Below are 20,268 nucleotides of genomic sequence, written 5' to 3' on the forward strand. Positions count from 1 at the left end.
AAGTCTTTCATGTATCACGCATGAGGGAGAGCACAGAGAGAATAGACAGATGAGAAAAACAGACTGAGAGCGGGCTTTTGTGAGCAGCCGTACAGACAGTGCCTTTACAGTGCATTTCACAGCAGAAACAGCTTCAAGGCATTTTGCACCTCAGCTTTCCACAGATGTGCCTCAGTTTGCTAATTACTGTGGTGTCTGTATTTGAGGATCATCTCATTGGATTTATTTATATGATTATGAAACCACCATTGCTCGGAGTAAATGATGCCTCTCTGTGTTTTCCTATCCGGTTCCATCAGGCTTGTGTGGCGCACAGGCTCTGTTTGAATGTCTTTGGTTGCTTGCGTCTGCTCACCTGCCATTGTTGACTGGGATTTGCGATGAAAGCCTTTTGAATAATAGAGAGAAACGACTCCATTTCCACAACCCAGCCTCATACTCACCTGCTGAGATGAAGAATCTTTTTGTGCGTCAGGAGACAGAGGAATGTTCGTATTTATGTACTGTGCTGACTCCATTTATTGTAAATATATTTTCCCCTATTTCAGGCTTTTCCACCTGGTCTCACTTTTAGGTTTTAAAATTTCCTCTGCTATGCTATCACATTTCTAACTCCTTTCCTTTTGTGTGTGGCATCCAATTCTTGCACCACCAAATGTACTTTTTTTTTTTATCCTTTCTAATCCCACTCTTACATCTCCTCCAATCACTACCCCATTCTCCATCCTCAGATGCATCTGGACGAATGTCAGAGACCATGAACCCGGAGAACCCCCTGTCCCAGCAGATCTCTGATGTGGTCAAGCAGCCGGCCTTTATTGCAGGCATAGGAGCTGCTTGCTGGATCATCCTCATGGTCTTCAGTATCTGGCTGTACAGACACCGAAAGAAGAGGAACGGCCTCTCCAGCAGCTATGCAGGCATACGCAAGGGTCAGTGTGCAACATGTGTGCAATATTTTACAGTACTAGGACTTTGCACTTGAATTTCCAATTTGCATTACTGGTTTGAGGTTAGAGGAGGTTGTCTCACTTACAAAATTTGGTGAGAAATTGCAGAGTGCAATATTTAGCCTATTAGTGTGGTACTGTGTTTTTTTTCTGTTTCAATTCAGTCCCCTCCATCTTTGTCATCCCAAATGCTGTCAACCTATTTCACATCCTCTCTGTCACACATAGAAAGATGTCTTTGTGGAGCGCTCCAGGTGGAGGTATTCTCCAGTAGAGTACTAAGATGTGATGTGAGCCCCCACTGAGAGTGCTGCATGAAGACGTCTTTTATTTCTTTTTCATACTTCTGTCATGCTGATTCTGCAAGGGCGTGTGAAGAGTGTTTTCAGTAAAGTACATTTTGAGGTCCAACAACTCCCCTTTTAGCAACTCCCTTCTGACTGTGCTGAGAAAAAGAGACTGTCTTGCCATAATCCCTCTTTATGAAGGACATACTGACATTTTCACAAGCTTGAAGTACTCTCGCTGTCCTTTTAGAGCAAGGCCTTTTGATATGGAGGAGTGGAGCATTGAGCAATCCTGTTAATAGCGACTACTTCCCATATGTTTTGAAAATCCAAGAATCCCTGGCCATATGTGTGTTTTGTGTGCATTTCAGCGCTCTCAGAGTTGCAGCGTAACCCAGTGGGTTTTTACCTGACTTGAGTCAAAGTGACAGGGTTCATGACATGCCCAACCTCTGCCCACAATAGTTAGAGTATAAAGAGAGCTATTAGCCTTTCTTTCTGAGTCTCATTTATGTGTGGGCTGACTTAATGTATGGCCTTGGGCTGTGCAGCTGCTGCCTGTGAGCGCTACCTGCACTATTCCCCACTCTTGGGCTCAGGTTTACTACTGACTGCCAGGGTTAGAGGAGATCCACCCTTCAACCCTAAGACACACACAAACAATAGGCAGACTTAGCTGTTGCTAATCTGGGGCTGTCACACAGAAAACAGACTAGATCCATGTTTTGAATCCACTGCGGTCATGCTAACAGTGGTGTGTCATGTGACTCATGTGAAAGTGAGAAACACCTCAGCTAAGCTTTTCCTTAAGCTGTCTTAAAAGACTTAACCGTCAACTTCAAGTCTTTTACACCCACCTGTGTTCAGAACTTCAGATTTTTCATTATGGTTTATGCTACTTAATATAAAAATAAATAAAACCAATATGACATTTCAAAGGATATCTTGATCATGTAAGTCTGATAACACATTAATAGTTAATATGTTGTTAGTAATATGAGTTAGTTTTGCTATGTGAAGAAATGGTATGCCTGCAAGCTGAGACATCTTCATCAGGTTCGCCAGGTGATACAGAAGCATACCGTGTAGGCCGAGGTTACCCTCCAGCTCTCTGTGATTCTATATGCTGATGTTTACTCACATAAACTGAAAAAGCTCTTCAGAGGCACAGTAGGCAGACATGCCCCCCCCCCTCTTCTTCTCCTCATACACCCAGACCACAAGAGGCCAAGGTCTTTGTTGGAACTGGTAACTAAGAATGTTTTGAAAAGAGCATAATTGCAACCACATGAAGCAATAATCGGCATTCAGGGTGAAATAGGTCGAATTGGGACTTGTGTACGTGTGTGTGCACAGCTACAGTGTACGTTGATGTTGTCATATTCCAGTAGTATATGGTAGTTGGTTTTTTTTTGTTCTTTTTTCCCTGACAATGAATGTAATTGTGCAAACCAACATAGTGCAAGTGTTATTACATGATGCTGGAGACAATAATCCAAACAAATCAGAAATAGAATCCTAAAATTGCAGCAAATAAATAATTGCTGAGTCACAGTGCAGTTACAACTGAATCTACTCTGGAACTGACCATCTTTCAGCTGTGGAAACGTTATTCTTGAGTTTGAAGGTTATATTTCTCACAGATTGTTTTGCCTACCAAGTGTTAAGTCTGTCTCCTCTTCAAAGGCTTTCATCAAACTGATGAAAGCCATCCGAAAGCTCAAATCTTTAGACTCATTTGAGCATCAAGAGGAGATATTCGAACATGATAAAATGATTGTGTCGTTTACAGGACATTTGTTGACACAGATACTGCGTGGATTAATTGAGGAAATGAAAATGTTACAACAGCAGTATCTCTCTCTTCTCAGGTGTCTCACTCAGATGCAGTTTTAGGTTGAGTGCAGCATGTCTTTTAAGAAAAAAAAAAAAAAAGAAGCAGATTGAAGGCAGTGAACTGGATGACTACCAGCATGGTGCAATGTTGCATCAACAGCTATTTTTACTCTAGTATTTATTCTGTGGCTTTTCAAAGAAGGAAACAATACACTGCAACAAAGTGCATTTTATAGAAAGAGAAGATACCCACAGACCACAATAGCCATTATAGACACAAACTAAATCTTCCTACAGTAATTTACTGTTTTGTACAAGGGCACCTTCCATGACAAAGTGTGAGTAATTGAGCTGTGTGGGTGATGATGTGAGTGTAAGAGATAGCAACAGATATCTCCCTGGTGTGTGACCCCCTCCCAGCAGGCCTCTGACAGTCTGGGCCAGGATTTGAACCAGCAGCTGCCTCAACACTCACTTTCCCCCAGTTGGGGTCCAGGGATAACTGAGGGGATCAAAGACTAGAGGGCAGCATGTAGCGTGTGAAGACAGGCTAAAATACTTTTTGTGAAAGTGTTGTACATAACTGGGGAGTAATTGTAATGAATATATTTGTGTACTTGAACAGAATCTATGTAGAGATAAAGAAGATAAATTATGTCAAAGGAACTGATTTCAGATATTGTTGATGCACAATAATTCAATTCAAGGTTTTTTCCCCTAATTTTATTTCCCTTTTTTGTCTCCCGACAGTGCCATCCTTTACTTTCACACCTACAGGTAAGCACTCCTCATACTGTTTTCATGTATTCACTGAATTTGTGCACCGGACATTTTTACTATATTTGATTTTTGAAACACTGAGCAGCAGCGGTCCTAATAGATGAGAGCGACAGAATGTTTAGTCAGCGAGGGACACTATTAAATAAAAGGAGCCAATCATTACCAGAGCTTAAAGATCTACCTAGAAATAAATGTTCCACCAAATGTTTGGGGTTGTCAGAATGTAATGCTCAAAGAGGAGCAGACTGCACTACTGAGAGGCTGTTAAAACTAGTGGTAACTTGATCAAAGGGCTGCTAGCAACCACATATGAGATTTAAGAGAATGACACATCACCCGCACTCCAACACACCAATTAGATAGGCGAGCGGCAGCAGAGCTAAGGAGGTTATCTGTGAATTGAAGTGACACAGCGTAAAACAGATAACAGAAAAGCTCTCTCTGTGCCTCTCTATCTTTCTCTCTCTGCGAGGTTGTATTTACAGCCCTCTCCCTGTTTTTTTTCTTTCTCTCGTGGACTTTCATTTGTCTGAAATTCTTTGTTCCCCGGAGGTGTGTCAGGGGTGTTGGCAGTTCTTAGTGCAATGGCAAATGTGGCACAGTGAATAGGTGAGAGGAAGTAAAAGTGAGACAATACTGTACTGTGTGTTTGCGGTTCTACTGGCTGATCCTGTCTGTGCAGAGTTCATATCTAAACAGTAGTAGTGTTGTTTCTGTCTGCCTTGAGGCTTGCAATCAGGCAGAATAATTTTGTAGTTGCAAGATTGTTTCAGGATCTGCTGGAAATCTTTCAGGTGAAACACACTCTTTGCTTGTGTGGTTAGGTTTCTGTTTCTTTAAGAGGAAAATCCCTGCCCTGGTACTCAGTGGAAAACCAGGACGTTACAGTACATTATGCTGATTTTAATCTAGAACCAGATTGTGATACTTTGGTTTGCATTAGAGAGCTAATCTAAGAGCTCCTCTGGCTACATGCAGAGGCCAAAACCCATTCCCTGTTTTGAAAAATAGACAGGGAATCGACACAGCTAAGGCCCTACCTACCCCTCTTCCACCTTCTCTTCTCTCGGGGAAGAGATTGTAATTAAAGTTGGAAGTTTATCTCTCCTTCACACACCGGCAGCTTAGAGCTTCTTGAAAGAGTCCAACTTGCAGCGTGCAGAGCTTCAAACACACTGAACCCGAGCCAGACAACCAAAGAGCTCTGCATCTCTGTTCTTCATAAGCCTCTTACATATCCTCCTGCTCCTGTTGCTGTGTGTGTGACTCAGCCGAAATTATGCCACACACACACACACACACATGCTCACTTGAACTGCGCACGCACACTCGTACAAAAGAAGCATACCCACCATCATCACTCACTAAGCTAAGCTTGACAATTCAAAATCAAATTGATAATATTGTGTTGACCTTGTATGACAATGGCCGAGATGATGATGTGATGACTAATTACAGTGATGAAATCATGTTGGAAACTCATTATTGTCTCTCCTTTCAGTGGCATATCAGAGAGGTGGAGAGGGAGTGAGCAGTGCTGGAAGGTAAGAGAGAATTTACTGCTTATATGAAGAGTGTTTATGATGATATTACAAATATAAAGAACATTTTAGAGAACAGAATGATAATTAGAGCTGAATCTCAAACACAATAGGATGGTAAACCTCTTGAATAGATGTTGCAGGGTTGGGCAAGTGTGCTTTTCTTTGACAAACACTAGGGGGAGTGCTGTGACTTTCTAAAGCAGGGTAGAGAGGAAGAGGGCTGAGGAGGTGAATAAAGTATGTTATGATACTAACAGGAACAAAGCCCCATACAGTCTGCCAGGAGCCCATCCTCATCCCATATGGTGGAGAGCCACATCCAACCACAAGGCTGTGCCATAGCATCACCATAAAACATTCATGGAGATTCGTCCACACACATAGCAGCAACAGCACACCTCTTCATGTTGTGGAATGGTGCATTGAACTCAACAGTGAGACAATAGAGGTTAAGGCTTGGCAAACACTGCATAAACTTGCAAACATTTATTTGTTGATCCACTGGATGACGTTTGGCATGTTTTCATACAGCTGGAAAATGGCGAAAATTGAGTATGCAGACAAAAAGAATAATATATATTCATTTGTTGCACTCTCTTTACTCAGAGTACAGAATGTACGCAATGCTGTTATGTGTATATTTGTGTGTTGATGTGTTAATGAGTAGTTAGCTTGGAGCCATCAGCAGTAAAACTATATTCATTATATTATCCAGTTCTATGATTGAATCCCATATGCAGCAAGGCTGTGTCAGCTCTGCACAAAGACAATGGCCATTCAATATCAACATACAACTGCCGGGGTGATTGAGGAGCTATTGTGAGATTGTATTTGGCAGTACAAGACAAATGTGTTCATTACCCAAAATGAATCCAAGAAATGAGTCATTTGAGTGGGAATGAGGTAACGTAATTCAATGCTAATTCAGTGTTGGGATATGCAAACTGGGAGTCATTCTGTGGAGATTTGAATACTGAAACAATATATGGCCCTGGTAGAGTAGCCTGCATTTCCTTTGCATGCTAGATTGATTCATTTCATGAGCAATAGAAGGTTATTTATTCTCAGCTCTTTTAACAGGCAGTGTTTGGCCCGAGGTCATGTTGTACAGTAGAATCCTGTTGAACAAGTGATCTTGGATTGTATTGGGATTAAAAGGCAAAGAAACAGGAGCAAGAAATGGAAACAATGGAGATTGATGTCCAGATAATTAGCTGCATGGGTTTCTCTTCTGGGACTAGAGTTTCACTTCCTTCCTTCCATACAGCTTTAGAAAAAAAAAAAAAAAAATCTTTTAAAATGATAGAGATGTCGTGTGACACCATGGAATCTACTCAGGGAGCATTTGTGGTTCACTGGCTGTTCAGGACGTGCATTTTGCAACATCGGGAGTGAATTTTATCTGGCTGTCTAATCCAGGCGGATCGCTAATGCTCACGAGGGCTCAGGGAAAGTGTCATCGGCTGTGGCCAAGTCAAGCACACACAATCTATTTAGCTGGGCTTTTTTCTAATGTGCCGCTAAGGCCAGTGTTTGTGTGTGTGAGTGTGTGTGTGTTTGTGTTTGTGCGGCCAAAAGGCAAAAAGTACTAAAGCCGGATTTCTAGTTTTTTCTATTCTCAGCTGCTGGATAAATAAACTAACCATAATCCTCTCTTTCAAATATTATGTTACTGCGGGTGTTTCAGTTCATTCACATAAATGTCATTGTGGTGTTGGCTCAGCTTCTTGCTATTGTTAACCATTTGGTCCCATTTTTTGCAGGCCTGGTTTGCTAAACATTGGGGAATCTGCCACTCAGCCCTGGCTAGCTGACACATGGCCCAACTCCTGCTCCAACCACAACGACTGCAGCATCAACTGCTGCACTGCAGGCAATGGCAACAGTGACAGCAACTTGGCGACATACAGCCGCCCAGGTACGCCCTGTCGACGCTTCCATACGTAGGCAACAACCAATACTCCCTTGAAATGCAATGATGCAGTCCTTGACAAAATAACTGTAGAGATAAGAAATGTAGGCGCTAGGGGATCTGCAGAGCAAAAGAAAGTAAAATCTGATATCTGGGTTAGCTCCCTGGAGAGTTGTTCTGTGTATCTCTCCTTTCTGTGGGTCTCCACAAGAAAAAAACTGGAGAAATATTAGGATTAAGAGTGCCAGTGTGCTTGTGTATTTGATTTATCTGAGGTTAAAGTAGAGCTGTTTTAGGCAGGAAATAAAAGGAGCACACTGAGAGGGGCTTATGGCTCTACTCTGTTGCTAATCGAATTGCTCTGCTGATTTCCATACTGTTGTTATAGCCAGTAATGTAATTTCCTCTAAGTGCTCAGTTATTTAAGAAATGTGCAGCGGGCGAAGAGGTCAAGGCTGGACTACAGGCGGTGGCCAAAACCAGAGTAAGAGAGAAAGAGAGAATGATAGAGGGAGAAAGGTGCACCTGGAACACCAGATGGAAGAGGGAGGAAATAAGTGATGAGGATTAAGTATATGCTAAAGCATACTCTGAAATATATGGGCAGAGGTATAGAGCATGGATGGCATAAAGTAAAGTAGGGTAGGTGGAGAGGAAAAAAGGGAAGAGACTTATGGAACACCACCAGGTGGCCTTTTAGTTTATTCAACGCTAATACAGATGTAAACAAAAGGGAGAATATTTGGCCTGATATCATAGGGAGCACATACACTGTTGTATATACTCATACACACAGTGACTTATCTAAAAAGAGAACAGAGTAACACTGGCAGCCAAAAAACTTCAGTTTGGATGACACATATCTTAATGTTGTTGAATGTAGAATTTGCAGCCATGACTCAAGTCTTAAACAACCCTAACCTCGGAAACTTGGACTGCAATGAAATGCTTTATATATTCTAAATTATGCACATTGGGACTATGCCTTTAAGGGTAGCCCATAATTCCCATCCAGCTGTTCTGCCAAATATCCATCCAGCCATTCACTAGTTCCTGTACCTCAGACCTTTCCCAATGAGGATTAATAATTCATCTTGTAGACTTTATATTCGTCAAGTTCTGTTTTTTCTTTGTGCTAATCACCCTTCTGAGGTTGAAGTGTTTAACTCTACCTTAACATGGTGTGAGATGTTTAACAGGGAATAACAGGCTAAAGGCAGCCCTCACTCTTCGCATGACACCCCACTGTATGACGCTAAGGAGCTTGCCAGACGCATGCTTTGTGTGTGTGCCAAACCTAAACTCTGTGAACATTAAGAGGATCACTGGCTAGGTGACAGAGCAAAGAAATAGGAGTTAATGTCCCTTTATCTCAGCCATAGGGGCGCTTTCACACATCAACCTTTGAAGTGTCGAGCTGTTCCGTGCTGCTGAAATGTGAGGCGCGTGGCACGAGCTGTGTGCACCTATGGCCGTCCTTGGTATTTACCGCAAGGCTGGCTCTCAGATCTGCTGGAGGATTTGAATATTTTATGAGCCAGGGAAAATTGGATCTGTCAGTAGCGCTGTGCTTTTACTGCACGCCTCATTCCAGGTCTTTGATACAGACATGTCTCTCTGTCCCTCTCAATGAGCAAAGACGCTCCCACCGTCAGATGGAAAAGAACAGAGATGACACCCACATTGAGTCATGGGTGAGACAGAGGAAAGTGAGAGAAAGGTGTAATACCACCTGTGTCACTCACCTAAAGTAGATCATCATTTGGCAAACAAAACTGAGACTTTAAACTTAAATAGAAATGTCTCTTTGTTGGGCACGGTGATCCTTCAAAAGCTTGAAATGAATATGTAAATGTCTTTCCCTTTCCTCAAATAAATGCTTTCAGCTCTGCAGTACATCAGATGATGATGCCCTATTGTTTCAAAGCATTTACCGAACTGGCATACTGCTGCTAAGCTGATCAGCAGTAGACGAGATTGACTAAATAACCCTCCTCATGTTCTCCAGCCGACTGCATCGCCAATTATAACAACCAGATGGAAAACAAGCAGACCAACCTCATGGTGCCAGAGTCAGGAGTCTATGGAGATGTGGACTTGTCTAACAAGATCAATGAGATGAAGACCTTCAACAGCCCCAACCTGAAAGATGGCCGCTTTGTGGGTCCAGGGGGTCAGCCTACACCTTACGCCACCACCCAGCTCATCCAGTCCTCCATCATGGGCAACAACATGAACACAGACAGAGGGACTGGAGGGAGTGGAGGAGGACTTGGGGGTGGAGGGGAGGTGAATGAGAAACACTGTTGGAAGCCCACCTCAGCCCATCAGCAGAAGCAGGAAATGGGTTCCCAGCTGCAGTACAACATCATGGAGCAAAACAAGTTGAACAAGGGTGAGTGTGTGGGATACCCAGCAGCCATGGTTAAAGAGGTCAACTCCGAGCCATGATCTTCCTCCACTTGATTTTTCCCCTCTGTTCTCTCCTGTCCCGGCTCTTTCAGCCCCACTGTGGAAGCCTGTACAAGAGTTTCATGCTCATATTTTCCTTGGTTGTGTCTCGCTCCTTTTCAGTCAACATAAGCGTCGGCACTCTTTCTTTCTGCCTGTCTGTATGGCATTCATGTAACCCCTCATCACCCTCCATGCAATCATGTGTAATCTTTGCCGCTAAATGTGGGCCGGGTCTGCGTTGCTGTCATTGTACGGTATCTGGGTTGTCTTTTTGTGATGAAGGCAGGTGTGAGGATTATCTTTGGTGTCAGATTTCTAAAGGAAAGACAAAGATAACTCTTGGATCTTTAGACACTTTGAACGAAGCTATCATCACCCTGTTGTGCCTGCAGAAAGGAACCACATCTGGTGTGATAGTTTTGAGATTTTTGTGCAGATGTTGCATGTGTTCAACTACTTACCTGAAAATGATAAAGCATGAACTGCATGTTTAACACTACGCTTTGCTCAGTGTAATGTCATTTCACACAGTATACAGTATACAGTAGTTCTGTACTACTGATCAAACTGTTCATTTCCTTTTCCATTATGAAGTGGTTGCTTTCCTTCAACATTTCTGTGTTGGCAAGATATCTGCCCGGGGCTGAACTAACCGTACACTCCATTCTCCCTACCATCAGACCGCTACAGAGGAGGTGACAGCCCCATGCCAGCCACTATCCCCTACAACCACAGCCATGACAGCCACACTGGGGGCTCCTACAACAGCTCTGACCGAGGCAGCAGTAGCACCTCCGGTAAGAGGGTTGGGGCATAAAAGACAAAGTTGCAAGAAAGGCAGACTGAGGTTTTAATATCAACATATCCAAAGACTCTCTTTCTCTCTTGTTGTTTGAAGTTTTATTCTTTTTTTTCTCCTTTTAATTTATTTGCTGAAGTATTTTCCTAGCTTATTATTGTTGTGAACCATATAATCACATACACCCCCCAAGCTCCATTTGATGATTCCAGTTTTCCTCAAAAATCAATAAATCACTTTGAGACGCTAATAATGCATGCTTTAAAATGATAATTTGATTAATTTCCATGTCAGCCTATCCTGAAGAAAAATTAAAAGGAAGATGCCTTCAGAAAGTGGAAAATTGCTGAATAAAAACAGAAGAGGAAACTGACAACAGTGCCTCCAAACAAAGGCCAGGCGTTTGCTTGTGCCTTTTTGTTTTCTGAGTGCAATGTCATCCAAGAAATGTTTAAAGCAAATTACACAAAAGGATCTTCTTTATTAACTCTGTTTTTTTTTGTTTTACTGCTTTCTATTTTATTTTCTGTTTGCCCTTGCTTAGTTTGCATTGCTTTCGTTAATTGGCTTTACTTTAATTCCAGTATGGAGCAACCTAATTTCATCAGGGCCTCAATGTCTGTCGGTGGACAAGGACAAATGATAACACATTGCAAATGGCATGCAACACTGCCACCTTAATGCCATGTATCCATTCTGATATTGCATTTCAAGTTCAAGTCATTAAGCCTTTAGTGCTCGCTGCACCTCACAGCTCATTGGTTCACAATTCTAATAGTTTGGTATTAATTGGACCCTTTTTTGCTGTTTTCTTCCTACCTTTTCTCCTGGTACGGGGTAATACCGTTGTGGGGAAATGACTGCCTTTTATAGTAATTCACATCATTTAATAACTGAGAGGTATGTGTGCACACTTGCATAAAGTGGGGTTGCATTAGCCTTTGCACTCTCATGTGTAAAACGAGCCTTTCTTTGTCAGTCAGTCTTGTTAATGCATTTTATCTGCTGTCAATTCCTTACTCATTACCTTGTGATTTCTTCGCATTAATAATTTATGTGTTTTTCTGAGACAGCTAGAATAGCTAGTAGGTGTCTTGTGACTGACAGAGTGTTGTTTTTTTTTTCCCCTTTCTTTTTGAGCAGGGAGTCAGGGTCAGAAGAAGGGAGTGCGCACCCCCAAACTACCCAAACAGAGCACAATGAATTGGGCTGACCTCCTGCCCCCTCCCCCTGCAAACCCACCCCCAAGTCGGAGCACAGAGGAGTATTCTCTATCGATGGTACAAAGGTGGGACATGCACAGACACAAAGACACAGACAATCTGACAAGCAAGCACACACACACATACACACTATATTTAAATACTAGTTCATTCTTCCTCCCTTTTCTCCTGTTTCTCACATCCATTGCAAGCAATTCCCCCAAAGGTTTTCTTATCTATTAGTGCAAGGTTCATGTCAAACCTTGATAGAAGGATGGCATGAATATTTAGTAATGTTTTCCTGGCTTCAGTATATGAAAACATGTTTTCAGCGAGTGATATGAAGGTAACAAGGCTTGTTTCTCTCTGTTGGCAGCTGTGACCCAGACATGCAGTGCTCCATGCCCCCCTCTCACATGTACCTGCAGCCTGATGAGCTGGAGGAAGAAGAGGAAATGGAAAGGGGACCCACTCCCCCCATCCGAGGAACAGCCTCTTCTCCTGCTGCTGTATCTTACAGTCACCAGTCCACAGCCACTCTTACCCCCTCACCCCAGGAGGAGATGCAGCCGATGCTCCAGGATGCACCTGACAGCCACGAACGCAGGTACACCTGCCCGACATCAAACAGAAGTAGCAGAACAGCAGAAGAAGAGTGATCAGGCTATGTCAAGATGTTCAGGAAATGTATCTCATTTTTAAAGCCTCATAGAGCAACGTGATCTCCAGAGTATTTGAAATTCATAACCGTTTTCCGTGTTATAGCCCATTAACTACATATTCTGTATATTGCGCAGCACTGTTGGCTGTTTTCCAAAAGCGGATCTCCGTTTTTAGATTAATTTCCTACTTTCCAGGGAACGTTTTATTTCAGTTCAGCACAGCATTAAAATCAACTTGCAAGAATTTGAAAGTTGGCTAAGATATGACCAAGATTTTTTTGATCAAAGTGTATTATCATTATTAAATTAGGTGGTGATCCAGTTGAGAGCAGGAACTATCTTGAAGACTCTCCTTGTTATTGTATTCAAAGAAATGACCACACTATCAAGTCTTTTTAAAGTAGGAAACCCAAAGTCACCACATTCACATCATCCTTGACGTCTATGATTTCTTATTGTTTATCATCTGTGTTTGATTTCTGAACAACATACAGTAGGAGTTGTCTCTCAAATGATTGTAGCTTTGGTATTCTGTAGAAAATGGTCAGCAGTAATGTAAAGTACACATTTGTAGTTAATTGGCTAAATACATGCACAACCAGCAGTATGATCCTTCCACAATTTGTTGGTCAATTTGATGAACCTTTTAGTTGGGATTTGTTTTGTTTGGATTCTGAAACCTCATCCTTTGCAGGCGCCATGCTGTGAGCCCCCCACCCCCTCCAAGGCCCCTTTCCCCATCACACACGTATGGGTACATCACCAGCCCACTGGCCTTGGACACTGATGGTATGGAGGAAGAGGAGGAGATATTGGAGGAAGAGGAGGAGGGTGACGAGACAGATGCAGAGGTGGCCAAGATGCACTACCACCACACCCACCCCCATACACACCCTCACCATCCCCAGATGCATCCGAGAAGGTTGCTGCTGCGAGGGCTTGAACAGACGCCTGCATCCAGCATGGGTGACCTGGAGAGCTCTGTGACCGGCTCCATGATCAACGGATGGGGGTCGGCCTCTGAAGAGGATAATGTCTCTTCAGGGAGATCCAGCGCCGTCAGCTCATCAGATGGATCCTTTTTCACTGATGCCGACTTTGCTCAAGCCGTTGCAGCGGCTGCAGAATATACAGGCCTCAGGGTGGCTAAATATCCCAACACACAGGGCCAGGAAGTCGGAGGAGCTTCAGGTTGGTTTTAATATACGCATCCACAAGAAATGTCACTGCAAGAATTTAAAGGAATGGGAAACACAAACTTTTCCTGTTTCTTTTCACAGCACGAAAATACCAAATAAACCCATCAGGCCACCGTCCTAGCAGCCCGGTATCTACAGACAGCAACATGAGTATGGCAGCTGTACACAGGAGGCCTCCTAAGAAGCAGAAACAGCATCCTGCGGCCCATCAAGGGAACCAGCGACGTGAAGCCTATAATGAAGGTACATATTTCAAAATTAAATAAATCCTGTAAAAAATCCTGTAAAAATCATGTTACTCTAGCTGGATATAAATGTTGTTGCTTTTAGATTCTTACATAAAGAATTAACATTAAGCAATCTAAATTGGTAAATTAAATTTGTCTTTTGTCTCGTCCAACAGTCCACAACTCAAAGATATTCAGTTTACTATCATAGAAATCAACAATTATTCACATTTTAAAAGCTGGAACCAGAAAATTCAGACTTTTTTTCTTGATTGAGGTATTTATGACTTTATAGCAGCCAACAGACAGTACGAGAGAGAGACATATAGCGGCAGTAGCAGGTTAGCTGTATCCCGCAAGTACACAGATGGCCAGTTTGTATCAATGGCTCTCCCTCTATTCCCTCTACAGATAAGGAAGGGAAAAGTGCAGTTTACTGTGATATACAATCTGCAAATGACTGAGTATGGGCTTGCAATGAGCCAGAGTTTTAATCATCTTCTCTCATGTGTTTATGCACATGCATACATTGCATCAGTCCTAATCTGAGGCGGTGCTGAACAGATTGGGCAAGTGGTGGGCTGGAGGCCAGGGCCGTGGTGGAAAGGAGTAGAGTGGGGGTTCTCTCAGGGGAGCTCTGCCCAGCTTGGCTATGCTGACACTGGGATGTCTCTCCACTCTAGCCACTAATGAAATTGATCCAGGTGCTCTGGCTCGTACCGAAGTGCCACCTTTCACTCGACAGGGGCCGAACATAAACCAAACAGGGGCTAAATACCGGAGCAGCTGTACACAGAAGAAAAAGCTTTAACCTTGTTAAGTAAAAGAGCAATTGACTTTTTACAGCATCATTCGATACAACACACAGTCTAACAGTGGGAAGCCACTCTGTTTCACTTTGATCTCATAGAAATATAATTTCGTAAAATGTATCTATATGTGAGTATGTGTGTGCACGCATTCACTATGGTGTGTACAGTACGTGCTGTCCAAGAGCTGGCTCTCCTCTTAGTGTCAGGTGTCCTTGAGTGTTGGAAGCACTTGACAGGGAGATTTAATATCCAGCTCACTGGGAGCCAGACCAGCTATATCACTGCAGAAAATCCAACGCCCCCCCTCGAATTGCCGCCTCCTGCCATCATCCTTATATCCTGGCTCCTTCCCATCCGCTGCCCCTCCCTTTGGAGTGATCTCTCCATCCCTCTCCACTCTCTCCTCTTCTCCCATGCTCCACTCTCCTCTGTCTTTGTTTGAGCACCGAGGGGGCGGACTGACAGCTCTGCAGCTCTGTCTGTCCATCAGTGCTCCTGCTGATTGCATTTGATCTGAATGGATTGTTTTTCATTTGGAGGTTATTGCCTCTCCTGTCTCCCTCTCCTCTGTCTCCCTGTCCACCCCCACCCCACATACCCGTCTGTGGTCTGGAAGACTGGTGCTGAGGTGATAGGTGAGGAAAGGTGTTTTAATGAAATTTAAATGAGGACAAAAGAAAGAAAATACTGACCATGTTTGCTACACACGCAATATGATGTACTGTATGTTCCTGTAATTTTTACATGACTCTACCTTTCCAGTTACTTCAAACTGAGAATACTATCCAGACAACAGCACTATAAATACACAAACATACCATTGGTTAAAGGCAGAAAAACAATTGAACCAGCAAGGGAGACAACCCCCCAAACGCCCCAGCCACCTCCCTTCCCCACCCCTTACCCCTCTTTGACCTACTCATTTTACTCTTGTTTGCACAGTGGAAGTGGAAACACCCAAGTTATATTCCCCCCCAAGATTCATATTGCGTTTGACTCTAATGCCTTTGTCTATCTCCTCTCTCAACTTAACCCTTTCCAGTCTCTTTTGATCCGTCTCTGCCTAATTAACCACCAAGACCTCCGAAACACCCTCCTTGGCAAGCGCAGAGACACTTTTCAGACCAGAGCTGTCCTCGCCGATATTTCCTCATAAATCTAACTGGCGCTTTGCTCCTCCCTTGTAGTGAGCTATATCTCACAGACTGTGGCATTGATCGGGCTCTGACTGAGGCAGGACTCAGGAGGCAAGAGAGATATTAAAAAACTGCGGACGCCTCTCTGCTGTATGATATTGACTGGTCCCCTTTTGTATTCAGGAGGAGTGGACGGAGGTGGAGGATAATCAGAAAAGTGTATTGAAGCCGCCTGATTCCGCCAACAAGACACAGCAAAGACATCACCTGCCCCATTAGCCTTTTGTGTGTAAAAAAGAAATAAAAGCTTTGATTCTCCTCAAAGTCCAGCGTTCTACAATCTTTAAAGTGTCTCTCGGCTTATACAAGGTGGATACAAGGTGTAAGAGTTTGCACTTGCTGCCGTTTATTAACTTTCTAATCCTATGTGGATTATGGGGTCTGGCTGCTGACAAAACCATCCTTCAGGTCGGAAGCTGATTTGAAGATGAAAAGCCATCGATCGCAGGCAGACAAGGCTTTTCTCTTGGCGTTTTGTTTAGATGGCTATGTGATGTGTGAGAGGCCAGGCGGCCCACTGGCTGGCCTCATATGAATAATGGCTCAAGGACAAGCGGCATTGATTCATCGACGGGGGAAGTCGAGCAGGTCAGAGAGCCAGCTGCTGACCGTCACGCTCACTTCTTCCTCCTCTCTTGCCTCTCATTCAAATCTCGAAAACTCTCTGCCAAGATACAGCCTCTTCAATGTCATCTGTTCTGTTTACTGTCTGCTCGGAGGAGTTTCCGTTGGGCATAGCCGTGTGTACAGCTCTGAGTGTATGTACACATACTGCAGCTGTGTTTGTGTATCACCTTGCAGGTGTGAGACAACTGAGTGACAGATGATACACACTTAAGTTTCAAGAGTATACAGATTCATGTCCCCCGGTCTTGTGTAATTACCAAAACCCTAGTTTTTGATCTTGGTGGTTAATGTGTTCTTACTTCCTGTGTTTATCCTTCAGATCTCCCACCTCCGCCCATCCCACCTCCAGCAGTGCTCAAGTCCCCTACACACCCCTCCAAGGCAGCCCTGGAGGGCCGGGGAGTGATTTCCCCCAAGGCAGGAGAGGGTCGAGACAAGAGAGGAGGAACGGGGGGCTATCGGCCCAGAGAGGGCTCAGACCCCAGAACCAGCTCATCTGAACGCAAAGAGGCTCAGGAGAGACAAAAGACTGCTCATGGAGGGAAAGGGAATAAACATGAGGGTAGCAACGCAAATAAGGCACGCCAACATGCAGGTACAACATCAAGTTAAATGTGAAGGAATCCCTTCCATTTGTAGTATTTCTGTTTATATGCTTTCTGAAAACCTCAACACCTTCAACATGTGTGCTCTGTGTCCCTAGGTACAGAGGACATTCTGCCCTATAGCCGACCACAGTTCCCCATAGTCAACAGTCCCCGAGACCCAAGCTCCTCCAGCTCCATGTCCTCCAGGGGCTCAGGGGGCCGGCGGAGAGGAGAAGGAGGCCGCAGAAACCCTGCAGACATGGGCCTGAACACCACGGGGGCCTTCCAACCAGGAGATGAAGAGCTAGAGGTACAGACGGTTATCAAGTTGACAAGCTTTCCCTAAACAGATCCGACTGTAGCAGATTTACACAATTATGACTGACTGTTCTGAAAGATGGATGCTAACTAAAATATTTGTTTTTTTTTCACCCAGATGGTAGAAAGCTGAAGAATAGAGAGGGCGAACAGGAGGAACTGTCCTGATTTTTCCAAGAGTGGAGCACCATTGTTTCTCTTACAATTTTAAATATCTCAGTATTGCACCATCATGTTGGCTGCCATCATACTGTACATCAGTAGTGTTTCTTTACATCTGGAAAACAGACAAATGGGTTTTTTCTAACTTATCATTTTCTATGTCCATTTAAAAAAAAAAAAGGAAAGAGTGTCTGAAGATAAAAGAATGGTGCATTCAAAACAAAATGTGCAGTAGGATATTTATGTTTAATTCCAATGCAATATGGAGTGAAATCCTACTCCAGACATTGACATGACTCAGCTTGCCTTGACAAGAACTTTGGAGAGCCGATACAGTCAGATGTTACTGTAATAAAAAAGCTGCAAGCAGAGGGGGGGGTGGACTGTCTGTAAATATACGTGTATACATGATGTCCTCTTGTTTTTACCCATTGTGGTACCTCAAATTTGTCTTCCTCGTTTTATTTTGCGAATTCTAATTTTATTATGCCAGTAAATATAATTATTTTATCATTTCCATCCATGTTGTAAATTGCTATATTATTTAGCTGCCCCAAGAAAGTGCCACTTTGGGATTTTTCTTTTTTTTTTTTTTCTCCTTTTTTTGTAATGCACTGTTATGTTTCGTGTTGTCGTCAATGTTTGTTATTTGTTTTACTTTGGTTTTAAAAGCACAATCACTAAACTTTATTTTAAACCATTCTATCTATTAACCTTTTTGTCTTACTGGAGGAAAACAGGTATGACAAAAGAGTCTAGTTAATCCTGATGATGATGATGATGATGATGACGATGATGATAATGATGTAGGTAAAGGTTGCTGTTTACGAAGGCTGTGCTTGAAAGGAGACTCCTTGCATTGTGATTGTCTCCCTCTCCAGTTCTGACACTAACTCAAGTGATGAAAAAGACAGTTAATGTGAGTCATAGCTGCAATGTAAATATCTTTTCGCATTGACCATAAACTCAGCTATTGCACATTAATCGAAATGGTTATGTTGTCTACTAATGCACTTAAACGAATGTCAAATACAGGAAATAAGAGTCACTTTGGGAATCTGGAGAGGTTGTAATTGGACAAGAAGAGTCTCTTTTCTTGACAAGACAGGGGTAATGATCCCTGTTTTTTTAAGGAGAAAGGGTGCTGTTGTTTATTCATAGGACATCTGCAAACATTTGTTTCGTAAAGCAAAAAAGTAAAAAGAACTAAAAAAAAAAAAGGATGAATAAAAAAGTTCAAACTATACACGTTCTTTTGGTCATTTGTCAACATTCTCTGAAAGGATATGGTTGGTGTTTTTCTATATTTATCTTAAGTTCCACAGAGAAACCAAATCAACACTGTGTTAGTCCATCACTTTACCACTTCTACCCCAAGCTCACTCATTCCTACTGAAGACATAAATACTTAAAAGCGGGCCTCAAATATATAGTTTGGTTTTTAAGAAAGTAATTCTGTAATACAGCTGGGCGCTGTCGGTTTTAGCAAACATTACTCACACAGGAGTAAACAGAGCATTTGTTGGGGACTATTTTCAGCTGTGGATCAATATGCACTCGTGATGACAGGTATTTACTGCAGAGAAGGCCAGATGCATAAAAGTCTTAAGGTTTCTCATATGTGTACACATTTTTTCCACAGTTTTCCTATATAAATCTTAAAATTACATTGGAAAACTGGGCACGCATGCACAAGCCTGATTTCTACTCCCACAATTAGACATAAATGGATGTAGACTTAATCACCTGTTTGCATATCGATACCTCTGCCTGCTCTGCCAGGTTTTAGACTTGTCAATGAGTGACAAAGAAGTAATCCAATTATACCAATTATGTCGCATCTACAAGGTTCTACAACAATGTTAGAACAACTGTCATCTTGTGCAACCGTCACACACAGATGTGGCTAATTATGGCGTCCATATCAATAATCATATATATCTTAATCAACATCATTGATCATTTTTAAAGTAATCAATGGTGTAGTTTATGTTACTCATATTGAAACACAATAACAAACAATATATTTATGTGGGGGACTGACTCAAAATAAACTACAGTGCACAAAGTAATTAAAGGAACATGTCACCCAGTGTAACTGTGTGGCTCAGCAACGGAGGACTATGACTAAATCTGGCTTTGGATATAAAGGCAATACTAGGATCAATTCACTGTGGGTTTGGTCTTTGCATGGGATTTTTTGACAATATGAATAATGTAGCAGACTTATCCTTATCCTAAAAAAAAAAAACCCAAAACATACTGCTTTTTTAAAATCATAAACATGAAAACAACTTCATTTTCTAATAATACAGCTTACAGGTTATCGAGCATGTGTGCAAAGTACACAGCACTAACATTTGTGGAGACATGAAAAAATATTCATAAAAAAATTAATTGACACATTTATTATAGCTATAATTGAAATGCATCATAATAAAGCTCAATGTCATCGCATCTATTGCATTTTAATGTGAGCTGGCCTCACCCAGAAGGACAAAATGTACTTCAACAACACTGTCAAGGAGGGAACTATCAATATCCTTGGCTCAGAGGCTGAACAGCTTTTTCTGCTCTGTACAGTAGCTATTCAAATGTATTACCTAATGCCAATTCCATTAGTGTTCTCCATTACTCACAATATCAGCATCCCATGTCATTCAGTGAAGACATTCAAAGCCATAGAGGGAGGCTAAAATCAACGGTGAAGGGAT

General features: G+C 42.5%; 1 protein-coding gene and 1 long non-coding RNA gene across 7 annotated transcripts in view; one reads left to right on the plus strand and one right to left on the minus strand.

The window, feature by feature from the left end:
• LOC121899554 overlaps positions 1 to 12,268 on the minus strand; it is a 30,474-nt gene extending 18,206 nt beyond the window's left edge. Inside the window, exon 1 of one of the 2 annotated variants that reach the window (XR_006096745.1) lies at positions 12,187 to 12,268. This is a non-coding gene — a long non-coding RNA (uncharacterized LOC121899554). The remainder of the gene's footprint in view (positions 1 to 12,186) is intronic. The other variant, XR_006096744.1, reaches the window with a different exon arrangement.
• The window catches only part of robo1 (roundabout, axon guidance receptor, homolog 1 (Drosophila)), a 201,411-nt gene extending 182,616 nt beyond the window's left edge, over positions 1 to 18,795 (plus strand). For 3 of the 5 annotated variants that reach the window (XM_042415452.1, XM_042415453.1, XM_042415456.1), the window contains 13 exons: positions 732 to 932; positions 3,824 to 3,850; positions 5,355 to 5,397; positions 7,161 to 7,315; positions 9,318 to 9,704; positions 10,444 to 10,560; positions 11,706 to 11,850; positions 12,141 to 12,371; positions 13,121 to 13,617; positions 13,707 to 13,868; positions 16,807 to 17,082; positions 17,191 to 17,384; positions 17,511 to 18,795. In XM_042415452.1, the coding sequence (XP_042271386.1) occupies positions 732 to 932; positions 3,824 to 3,850; positions 5,355 to 5,397; positions 7,161 to 7,315; positions 9,318 to 9,704; positions 10,444 to 10,560; positions 11,706 to 11,850; positions 12,141 to 12,371; positions 13,121 to 13,617; positions 13,707 to 13,868; positions 16,807 to 17,082; positions 17,191 to 17,384; positions 17,511 to 17,525 (2,450 nt within the window). In that variant the 3' untranslated portion in view covers positions 17,526 to 18,795. The other 2 variants (XM_042415454.1, XM_042415455.1) reach the window with 2 other exon arrangements.
• The last annotated feature ends 1,473 nt before the right edge of the window (positions 18,796 to 20,268 follow it).

The sequence above is a fragment of the Thunnus maccoyii genome, chromosome 6 (genome assembly GCF_910596095.1).
Source record: "Thunnus maccoyii chromosome 6, fThuMac1.1, whole genome shotgun sequence".
Lineage (NCBI taxonomy): Eukaryota > Metazoa > Chordata > Actinopteri > Scombriformes > Scombridae > Thunnus > Thunnus maccoyii.